The sequence below is a fragment of the Nicotiana attenuata genome, unplaced genomic scaffold, assembly GCF_001879085.1.
Source record: "Nicotiana attenuata strain UT unplaced genomic scaffold, NIATTr2, whole genome shotgun sequence".
In the NCBI taxonomy this organism is placed as follows: Eukaryota; Viridiplantae; Streptophyta; class Magnoliopsida; order Solanales; family Solanaceae; genus Nicotiana; species Nicotiana attenuata.
This window is the reverse complement of record NW_017674867.1, coordinates 70,463-82,464: the sequence shown is the minus strand read 5'-3', so window position 1 is coordinate 82,464 and position 12,002 is coordinate 70,463. Positions and strand designations below refer to the sequence as shown.

Sequence of the window (12,002 nt, the reverse complement as noted above, 5' to 3'; positions counted from 1 at the left end):
GGACCCTACTGGTGTATATATATATGTGTATATATATATATATATATGTATATATATATATATATATATATATATATATATATATATAATAAAAAAACTGAACATAGAAATTCCTAGGAGCAAACAAGGAACCAAAGAAAGGTCACCTGAATAGTTATCTGCTCTCTCCATATCTCTACTTTTTTTTTTTGATAAGTGGCTGTTTGAAGATAACAGTATGTGAAAAGGCTGAGACACAAGCACCAGACAAAGAATAACATGTATTCCCTGTCTCAAAAATGACTTGCTTTGTTAGGAGACTCCTTCAATATAGATTATTTCATGCTTTATCTTATACATTTCCCTAGATTATCCATTTCCTTATAGCTGCTTTTGTTGTTGTGAACTCTTGCATTATTTTTTTCCTTGAGAAAAGACGGGACGCACGAGTTGACTACAACAAAAGCCTAGCCCAATTAGTTTTGGATTGAGGCGTAGAAGTATTTGTTTGGTAAAACAAAAGCAGCTACAAAGAAATGTATAATTTACATAATATAACTTGTGCATTATTACTTAATTATTCCTGGCAGTTTTACATTTTTAGTTTTCCATGCCATAATTGTGCCTACAGGCCAAAAGTAAGGCAATTTGATTTTTGATGTTGTTGCTGTCCTTCATCTTTTGAAATCACTGCAGGAGTCTACAGCAGTAACCTGCAAATCAAGCCCAGAGACCATCTTTTCACCTAGTCTGGAGATTGGTGCACACAGTGAGTCTAATGTACCCAGTGATGGAGGTATGCCCCCAATTTTTTTTTTAATTCATTTGTCAATTGTGAAATTCATAATCATGTGTTTTCTTTCTGTCCTCGTTCTGAAAAAAGATGTTAGGCAAACCAACAGACCACCCTTAAATTGTGTGTTGCTTTCTTTTTCCTGAGCTTGAAAAGGATGTTCTCTAACAACCAAAACCCCCTCGGGCCATAGATGATAAGATCTGAGAAGCGCATCTCTCTCTCTCTCTCTCTTACAGTTCTTGGAAAAAAAATAATTCTTACATAAACTTCTCATGTTTTTGGTTGTTTACAGCAAGCAGTGATTTTTATGTACCCCGATTGGAGACGGAAGATAGTGATAGCAGCAGAAGTTCGTGTGAACATCAGACGTGCAATGTTTCAGATTTTTACATCTCTGATATGATTGTTTCTTGTTTGGCCTTCGAGAGTGAAACCATCTATGATGACAGTTTGACTGGCAGATTATTGTCTGATTACAAGTGTGAAGAGCCAAATATCTTTACTAATGTGGATGAGGAATACTTGCTGTTGCCTTTTCTTGAAGACACTGCAGCAGCTAGCTATAGTCAAGATTGCAGAACATCGGGAGAAACTGCCATTCAGTCAGATAATTCGAGCTTATACATGGCAATTCACCAGCTCAGATCATCTGAACAGTCTGATGCTTTCACATATTTAGAATCTGATCAAGCAGAATGCTTTGACCCACATATTTTCATAAGAAATTTGCCAGACATATTAGAAAGGCCAAATATTTTGCCAAAAGAATCACAAAGAAGCAAATCGATCACCCTAGTACTTGACCTAGATGGTGAGATTCACTACTCTGGAACTCCAATTTTACTTTTCATTATCGTCTTGCTGCAATTTTTTGGTTATGCTGGAAATGATGCAATGTGTAGCTTGGCGTAAAAACAATCTTTGCTTTACCTGACATCCAGTTACAAAGATTCTTTTATGGTAGGGAGTACCAGAGTAATCCAGTCAAATCTCTGGTACATTCATGTATAACACATATATAGCTTAGTTGCTGTATTTGGTGCAATATTACTTTCAGTACATATAATATTTTACAGAGGCATGAGATAGTTCCCACAATATGGTCTAATATCTTGCATATTCATTTCATGTCTCCAGAGACACTTGTTCATTCTACACTGGAGCATTGTGATGATGCAGACTTCACATTTCCTGTTTTCTTCAACATGAAAGAACATGTTGTCTATGTGAGGCAGAGGCCTCACCTCAGGACATTCTTGGAGAGAGTCGCGGAGATGTTTGAAATCGTAATTTTTACCGCTAGTCAGAGCATATATGCGAAGCAGCTGCTAGATATACTGGATCCAGATGGAAAGCTTATTTCAAGGCGGGCGTATCGTGAATCATGCATCTTCTCTGATGGAAGTTATACTAAGGATTTAACAGTATTAGGTGTTGATCTGGCAAAAGTTGTAATTATAGATAATTCCCCACAGGTAATCTACTTGAATTATGTATTTGATGATAAATCAAGTATTATTATCTTGTTAGCTGGGAATATGCTTTCATCATGACTATGTTTACTTTAGGTCCTTTGCTTTTTTGAAGCCTTTTAGCCCTATTAGAGATTCTTATGCCAATAGGAAACATAGAGAACTTCTAGTTCTGATTTTATTTGTTATTTGTATCATGCTGGCCTGAGATAATTTTAAATGGAGAAACGTGTCAGTGAGGATTCATATAGCACAGCCCAACTTGTTTGGGTTTAAGGAGTAGTAGTAGTTGTTGTTGTTGCATATGCTTGTCTTGTTGGTGAGACGGACACAAATCTCTATGTACTTCTGGTACTGGGATGGTAGATCCTTACCTCTCTTTTTTCATTTGGTTGTGGCTGGTAAGGGTGAGTGGGCTGGTGAGATCAAGTCACTGAAATTCCTGCGCAATCCATAAAATAGATACAACGCCTTTATCAGGCATTTTACTGCTATTCAAGTTTTCTATAGGAAGAAGAATATGTTGAAAATTAGTTGTTAAAAAAATAAAGAGTCTAGATGTTTGTGAGTTTTTTCAAGTTTGATGTGCTTTGGAAATTGAGAAATGCTTAAGAGACACGTACAGCAAGGTTGAATATGCAGAGTGCTTATTTGAACTTGAAGTAAGGCTATTGTTTTATGTAACTGAATATTAATTTCCCATCTTGATTTCAGGTTTTCAGATTGCAAGTGAATAATGGGATTCCTATTAAGAGTTGGTTTGATGACCCTTCAGACTCTGCACTAATTTCTTTACTTCCATTCCTAGAGGCACTGGCTGATGCTGATGATGTCCGACCTATCATTGCTAAGAAATTTGGTAACAAGGAATAAGAGGCCCTTGTTTCTTCCTAGTAGTTCCTCTAACAATCCCTCCTCTCTCTTCTCATTTAAAAAAGATTATCCTTCATTTACATGCTCATTGTTCTATCCTCATTGAGCCTTGATATAATTGGGTGTGCAATAAGAATACTAGTCCTCTTCTAGTTGAGTCAGCTTTTTGTGCTCATTCCTTTCTTGTTTCTACCCTTTTGACAACCTTCTTCAGTCCATTGCTTATCTAATTTCTCACATATAGTTGCAAGAGGTTCTCATTGTGTGCATGTACAGTTATATGCCTAGTTATTTACAAGCTTGTGTATATGAATTGATCTTTTGTGAAATAAATTTTGTGATTGTGTTCTGTTGTCCTAGTATAAAAGCTGTCTGTTTGATTAAATTACCTGTTTATTATATAGCTTTGGCAGGGTCTCGTGTACTTGTCAATTTTGCGAAAAATAAGCTTCCCATCAAATTCTAATTGGCAAAAACATCAGCGTTGTAGGTAGAAATAGGTTTAGAAGTTAATTGGATTATGATTAGATGATGCTTTAAAGACTACTAGCTTTTAGAAGTCGAAAATAGAATAGCATGGACATCCAAGCACTTGCTGGTTTCTTCATGTAGGCTTGAACTGGTTGTTCCACTCTCCTTTTATTTCAGAACATTACTAGTTATATGCGGTATACTTAGTCGAAAATCCATTAAACTCCTCTCAACGCCTAAGTAGAACTAGGTCCGGAGGTTACTACCTAATCATTCTGTCTATGGATGAAAGATTCCACTTGTAAGATTGACTGCCTATTATGCATCAGGAAAAGAGAACAGTTGTCTCAAGTTTTAGTCATTAAGTAAGAAATTGATCAGTTAAATGTTAAAAGTTCTGGTTAACATTTCACCAGAGAATTGATTGCTTTGGAGTTGAAAATAATAATGATATAGTTCCACTAGTCATTTACTGCAGCGAGACCAATTTTAGTACTTCATGCTACTAAAGGCTAATTAGAGCTGTATCGCTAGAATTCTTCTAATATTGGTAAATCGCCCTTCTTGTCGCTGATACCTGCTGAACAGCTTCAGAGTGACGGCTAACTGTAAAATGTACCAAAGTAGAGACCGGATATATGTGCTAGGGTCATGTAGTTTCTATTTCCTAACAGGTTAAATATTTTAACCTCTACTCTAACTCTTCCTCTGTAACGTCTTCTTGCATGGTATATTAACTGCCGGTATTTGACTGGAAAATCCCCCTGCTTCTATAGGGATCCTAAACAAGCAAAAAGGAAAACAGAAAAGCAAGTTCAAGTGGACACCTTGTCAAAAAAGAAAACTGTAGAGGATACAAGTAAACATAACTCCAAGCAACATAATCTTCTTTTTTGTACAAAATAGATAGGAAATTGAAATCTGAAAACATTTTGATCAAGTTAGCTTTAATATCAATTTTGTGAACACACTCCCATTTTCCTTGCTTGGTAAATAGTTTCTTGTGAATTGAACATGACACTGATGCTTAACATTTTGGTCTTGATTTCATGAGAGTGAATCTAGATGAGTTATGCTTCTGCATTTATGTTGCTTAAGATCTCATAAGATTTCAAGGGTAATGCTTTTCAAGGATCTCTGTGCTATAAGTAAGTTCATACAGCTGTTTTCATACTTGATATGATGAATACCTGGAATATGCTATGGAGATTTTTCTTTGGGTGGATTTTTTTTGGCGAGATGCTGTCAGGCCCTTACACTTTAATTTGTGCAGATAGTTAGGTTGGCGTTACTGCAATAGCTTAAAAGTTATACAATTACCTTACCTTGTAAAAAAATTGTGTCAATCTGCTAATATAGGTGACGAGTCATTGCTACATGACATAGACTATCATTCTTTTGGATTATCCCAAGAATGAATGCTCATCAAGATGGTTGAGATAAAGCACTAGATCACTAATGTTCATCTTTGGCTTAAATTTAATTTCTCTGAAGTTAGGTCATTTAACTTTAATGAGGGTGTTGCTTTCTGCCTGCTCGGTTGCTCAATCTGTATATAGTTGTTTTGGGTGGATGAGATATCATGCAAAAGGATCAGCCGGTTTGACTAGGAGGTACTCGTAGTTTATGTTTGACCAGATAGCTTGATTAATCTGTATTCTATAGGCCTTCCCTGGTATATGAGTCATATGACAAGCTTGTGGCATCATGTAATGGCTGAACTGTTTAGGAGTGAAATATGACTTAGCCCTGTGAAAACATGTAGGCTGATGTAGTGCATAATGTGCATCATTGTTGTTCAGAGTGTAGTATTGTGAATTTGCTGGTTAGGTATATAACTGCAAGTATGTTCCTTTGTATTTCCTGTCTCCCATCCTTTCAACATTCCAACACATTTGATTTATAACACTAAATCAAAATGATCTCATAACCATATAGGGAAACCTCTTTCAATATCAGTCTTATCTCCCAGTATAGTAGTCAATCGGGCATAGGATGTTCTTTATTTGCAACACATAGGCTATTACAAATGCATCATAAAAAGCTTTTTGAATTAATTTCAGAATGGAACCATGGTAGAAGAAATCATTACCATTCTCCAAAATAAAAACATGGTAGAAAAAAGAAATTAGCGGTTGGAAACTGAAACAGGATTAAGCCTTTTAAGCATGGTTGTGACAGGATGCAGGATCTATTGAATAATGTTGGTAGATTAGCTATGGCCTAAATCTTTGACAATCTCTCCTAGTCGGTGATGCATCGAACTTTGCACATGAGTGGAATGTCTTGTATTATTACTGGTTTAGTGACATTAAGGAATTTTCTTTATATTTGAGACAACTTCTCCTGACTCATTCTTGAAGAACCTAATTTCCGGTCGAGGATGATATCAATTATGCCTCTTAGAATAGTCGTCGTTGATTATATAAGTTATCCACCATTCCACTCTGTTTAGGCCTACTTCAAGAGCCGAATGCAGTATTCAGGGAGTTCCTTGTAGGCCATCAATCTAGTCAGTACTTATCCTTTATTCAGGTTGGGGCTGGCTATGTTTTGCAAAAGCCACATAGACGGGTTGAAGATGATAGTATAGGGTTTTCCCCGGCCCCTGGGTTTAGTCCACGTGTTATTTCCTTGGAAAAAGATGCTTAATATTGACATGAGGGTCTATATGCGTGGTTGAATTGTATAGACAAGTCTTTCTGCAAGAATGGGTGCTTTCTAGGGGGTGACAAGGAAGTTTTGGCAGAGCTGCAAAGGCTCTAAATTGGTATCTCTCGTGATGCAGAGGTTGGAATTAGACTTTCAATTGGATGTCTCTCGGTCGAACCCTCTGTGCAGATACTGAGAAGTTTGCATGATTTGGGTATCTCATGGTCCAGCTTACCGTGATATTGCTTGTCATTGATATCTGTGCTTGTAAAACTTCCATTACCCTTGCCAATTTGAATCTGTTATCTGCAGGTCAAATGGAGATAACTAATGTTTTGGCCACCAAGTGGACTAATTTTAGGTATGCAGTATCGATTTGTTTAATGTTTTCTCAGGGTTATTATGAGAATAAACTAACATTTTTTTTTGTTGAGAAATACTAACTACTGCAGACAATATCAGGTTTTCTTTTCCAAAATAATCAGTTTTTTTCTCTTATTTTCTTTTTTCCTTCTTCGAAGTGTCAGGATGAACTCAAAACCGTGTAAGATATTTTCCTAGGGCAGAGTGTATAATTAGAATTGTTTTGTCTTATACCTTCTTGTATTGTATGTCCCTGCAGTATATAGCTCACTGGTCATTGTCCCTTTTTATTTTATGTCTTTGGTGCTCTTTTAGCTTCGTGGCATAAAGAGTATTTGCTCATCTGAGGAAACTGTTGAATAATGCTTTTTGTTCCATTGTTCTTAATTTTTCTTAACGAGAGAAGTGTATGAACATAATTGTAGTTTTCATCCCTTATTTGTTAGGATGATTATTGAGTGAGTTAGCACGTCTGTGTATGGGTTGAATTAGGCTGCCTGCTTGTAAACTGTGAACATGATTTGGATATCATAGTCATGTTGTATTTACTTTCGCTGCAAACCGATACTGACAGTTCATATTTTCTGGGTATACTGCTCATACCAAACAAGGTGCAGAGGACTAATTATCACATAAACCCATGATCTTTTTCCCCGGAAGAACATAACCACTCTTTTTAACTTTTTGTAGTATAGGATCTTGTTATCTCTGTTGGCTGATGGTTTCTCTGTGTAATGACTTTCTTCATATTAACTGTCTCGTGTTAGTGTATTTCTACTTATAATTCTGGAAACTAATCTTAGTGAATGATTAACCATAAATCTGTTGGACATATTAACTTTGAGTTTAATTTTGATCGATTGGACTTTTACACCTTATTCAGACACATACTAAGCCATATGTCATATGTCTATCTAGAGGTATCTTGGTCTGCCTATTCTCGGTCTTCCACTTGTCCTATATTTATTTTGGTTTATCTAATCCTAGTTCGATTCATTTAATTCATTAATGAGTTGCAATAAAGTTGCAATAATTAGTAAAGTTAGTTGTCATGTAACCAGGAGGTTACGAGTTCAAGCCGTGGAAACAGCCTCTTGTAGCAATGTAGGGTAAGGTTGTGTACAAATTTAGGGGTGTCAATGGATATTTAAAAACCGACTAAGCTGACGGAACCATAGCATACTGAATCAATTTTTAGTTTTTTTTTTTAAATAAATCGTAAGTTTTTATATAAATATATAATCGTACCGATAATTAGGATGGATTTTTATTTTCTAGAAATAAACCTAAAGAATATCGAACCATACCGAATAAATTTTACATGTAAAAAATATATTTATATATTAAGTTTGAAATAATAAAGTACTAATTTTTTTTGGTCCTTGAAATTATAAAAACAGTTACAAGCTAACAAGTAATTAAACTCAAAATTTTAATTCCTAAACCTATTATGCTACTCCTATTGAAACTAAATATTTTCAGCATATTCATTAGCAAGACACAAGGTATTTTAGCGATTATGAGTAGCAAACTACAATGTATTGTGATGTGTTTTCTTTCATATGATTAAGATTTATCTTTTTGAATATTAATCTTCTATAGACTTTATTCACGAGTTCCGGCTTGATTAATATCTTTTCACTCATGTGATTTATATTTCTTTGTATTTGCTTAGTTTCTTTTACGTCGTTATAGACTAGTTGATGGATTTATACTCTACCATCTTTCTTGTTTTTTTAATTCATCACTCTTTAAACAGTTAAAATTGTCTAGAGAGTTTTGCTAAGTCCTATAAAAGAAATTAAGCAAGTATATTATTGCATTCTACTTTTACTAGTGACTTTTACATAACATTTTTAAAAAATACTGAAAATTAACCGACCGAAGAGAAACCGATATGGTTGGGACGGTTTCAAAAGGTTTAATTTTGGTTATATATAATAGAATAACTGAAAAGTTGGTATCGTGCAAATTTTATAAAATAACCGGCCGAACCGAATCACTGACACTCCTACGTACAATAGACCTTTGTAGTCCGATTTTTTTCTGGATCCCACACATAGCGGGAGTTTAATGTATTGGGTTGTCCTTTTTTTATTTGGTTTGATTTGAACAGATGAACCTGGTTGCTGTAATATTTTTATGTGAGATATAAATGGGGACACGATCATTATAAAGTTCTAAAGAAACAAATGGGATGTCAGTGTGTTTCGATTTTCTTGTGCCCGTGCATATTTTGACAAAATGGAGTGTCGCATCATACACAGAAATAGTGTAAAGAACCTTCGGGTGAGGGACAATTGTTATTGAATTACATGGTTTAATATTTCAACGAAGAGCTGAATGAATTAAACTACTTTATATCTATTTAAAAGATAAAAGGAATTAGACCAGCGAAGACAATACAATTGGAATTAGACCAGCGATGGAATTAGACCAGCGAAGAGGTTAAAATATCATGGCATAGCCAGTTTTCACACTGGTTAATGAAAAATAGTCAGCGTTTATCAAGTCAATGAAAAATAGCCACTATTTTGCTGCAACAGGGACCGGTCCAGTATAATATACGGGAGTTCTGGTGCATTTGTGTACGAACTCCAGCATATTATGTTGGACCGGTATACTTTGCTAACTCCTGTAAAATTTGCGGGAGACTGGAGCACCAGTGCTCCAAACTCCAGTATATTATACTGGACAATTATACTTGCTAGAACTCCCGTAAAATTTGCGGGCGTATTTTTCCGGATTTTGAACAGTGTTTTCGCTCAGATTTAAAGTGGCTAAATTTCGATGACTTTTGAAACTTGGCTATTTTTCAACGACCAGTGGTAAATCTGGCTATTTTTTAAATACAATTGCGGAAAACAATACTGTCGTACTACTTCATTAGCCTCGAAATGACTTGCAGAATAAATTCTTTCTAGGTTTGTCTTGTGTCTCCGAAACAAACAGTCCATTTATTGATGGTTTGGATGTACATAATAACATAAACTAATAGAACTGCCACAAAGGGGGGGGAAATGCCTCGGGCCTTTTTCTTTTTGTTTTTTAACTCAGAAATTTTAAGGGCTTAGATCAAGTGCATTCCGTAAATAACAAGCACTTACTACAACGATTTAGAATACCACGGTTCTTCCAATAATAAGTAAATGACACTAAATTCGTAAATATCATGTTGCAATAAAGGCTTAATCGAGATCAAGCCTTATAATTGAGATCATGTGGCATCAGCTCTCAATGGCTTTCCTTGTTTGGGACTGCTCCTCAAGCCTTCGCGTGCCAATCTTCCTTTGGATAAACTCCAAGAGGAAAAAACATAACTAGGCAAAATTGTAGGAATATTTGCGGACATATAACAACATTAGGTCTTTTACACATAAGGCAAGAAAATATTTATATTCCTAGCCAAAACCCCTTAAACATGGTAACTTCAATCACGCTTCTGCTTTATATTCTTAAACGATTTCAGTTACATACTTCTACTTAATTAAGAAAATTAATTATTACTGTCAGCCAATCTTCTTAGACGTAACTGACGGATTCCAATTATTCCATATGCCAATATAGTATTATATAAAGAGATGGGAACCATATAATTCGAAGCAAACAACAGAAAGATCATGTATACTTCTTCTGCCATGGATAACAGAATCACAATTTTGGTTCAACATAGCGGTCAATGGGATATGCAACACAGGTTTAAGAATTTTAGCGTCGATGGGGTGGTGATCAGTATGGAATGGGATTTTAAATCGATTCGTTCGGAGATATCAAAGATACTTGGAGTCGACGCACAAACTGATACGATGGATATTGGATATTCCGTGAAAGAGAATTTTCCACCGATGAAAATATACGACGACAGGAGTTTGGGCTTGTACATGGAGTTGAAAAGCAAAAATTTATCTTTCACTGATTATCCATTGTGTATAACATTTAAAAAGCAGGATAACGATGGTACATGCGCGAATCCAGTTGTTAACAAGGCAAACTCCAATCTTTTTCAGAATTTGTCAATGGTTGACAATCTGGAAACGGTTGAATGTATTAATTCCGGAAACAAAGAGGACTATGATGTTATGCAGATCGATGAAGAGTGTATAATCGGAATCAGTACACATCAAGAGGTTAATGAAGGGCAGCTGTACAAAAACAAGGATATACTGCAAAACATTATGAAACATCTTGCAATCCGAGAGAAGTTCCAGTTAAAGGTTGATCGTTCAAATAAAACAAGGTACTTGTAAAGTTAACGAATGATTATATACAATTGTAGGATATTCTTTGTAAGTTGTAATTTAAAAATAATAGTGGTAATCTTTTCGACCTTTCACTGAATATATGTTTGATATGGCCGGCTGACGATACATGTATATAGATAATTGTATGAAGTGAACTTAATGTCTTGTAAATTTAGTATTTAGTAACGCTATATTACCGAATAATACAACTAAATGGTATAAATTTAGTATAATATTTGTGTAAAAAGATTAAACCGATGGTTTAGATTATATGCACAGATTATACATGACAAGGTACTTGTAAAGTTAACGAATGATTATATACAATTGAAGGATATGCTTTGTAAGTTGTAATTTAAAAATAATAGTGGTAGTGTTTTCGAATATAATCTTTTCGAATATATTTATACTGCAGGTATTATCTTGTATGTGTGGATGATCAATGCTCATGGAATCTTAAAGCATCAAGCCTAAACACCTCGAATATATTTAAGGTGAGAAAGTTTGAAAAAGTTCACACATGTGAAAATAATTCCAGATTATTTTCACAGCGGCATGCTACCTCTGATCTCGTTGGAAGTTTGATAATGAACAAGTTAGATGATCCAAAGTTGGAGTATACTCCAGCAGAAATACAACGTGACCTCAAGAGGAATTATGGAGTTGATTTGAACTATATGAAAGCATGGAGGTCGAGGGAAAAAGCTTTTGAAATGTTGAGAGGCAAACCAAGCGATTCGTATAATAAGCTGCCAAGGTTTTTGAATATGTTAATGCATTCAAATCCTGGGTCAGTGACAAGGTTGGAAAGGTCAGATGACGGGTGCTTCTTATATGTATATGTAGCACTCTTCTCATCAATTAAAGGATGGGAGTATTGCATGCCTAATGTTGTTGTCGATAGTAGCTTTCTAAAATCAACATACAGAGGGACCTTACTAACGGCCTGCACACAAGATGCAGCAGGTGGGTTGAAGTAAACATTCATAGGTAGGAATTATTTCAAGTATAATTACACGTGATGTATAACTGTGTATAAATAATACCCTAAATAACCTGAATATTTTGATGGTATCACAGCTTCAACATGTAGTTTAGTATAAATCATGTATAATTTATCATATCCTCGTTTTTATCGAACAAATATTATTTATC

General features: G+C 35.1%; 2 protein-coding genes across 2 annotated transcripts; both read left to right on the top strand.

Moving 5' to 3' along the window:
* Positions 1 to 675: 675 nt before the first annotated feature.
* Positions 676 to 7,154, top strand: LOC109219384 (CTD small phosphatase-like protein 3; the record flags this gene model as incomplete). The annotated part of the gene is given in 4 exon segments (XM_019383827.1): positions 676 to 775; positions 1,068 to 1,586; positions 1,913 to 2,250; positions 2,962 to 7,154. Coding segments are annotated over 4 exon segments (1,116 nt in total), but the record flags the coding sequence as incomplete, so codon positions are not given.
* Positions 7,155 to 10,226: 3,072 nt separating this feature from the next.
* On the top strand, positions 10,227 to 11,827 carry LOC109219383. The gene is made up of 2 exons (XM_019383826.1): positions 10,227 to 10,843; positions 11,263 to 11,827. The coding sequence occupies exons 1-2, from the start codon at positions 10,227 to 10,229 to the stop codon at positions 11,825 to 11,827; spliced, it is 1,182 nt and encodes a 393-aa protein (XP_019239371.1).
* The last annotated feature ends 175 nt before the right edge of the window (positions 11,828 to 12,002 follow it).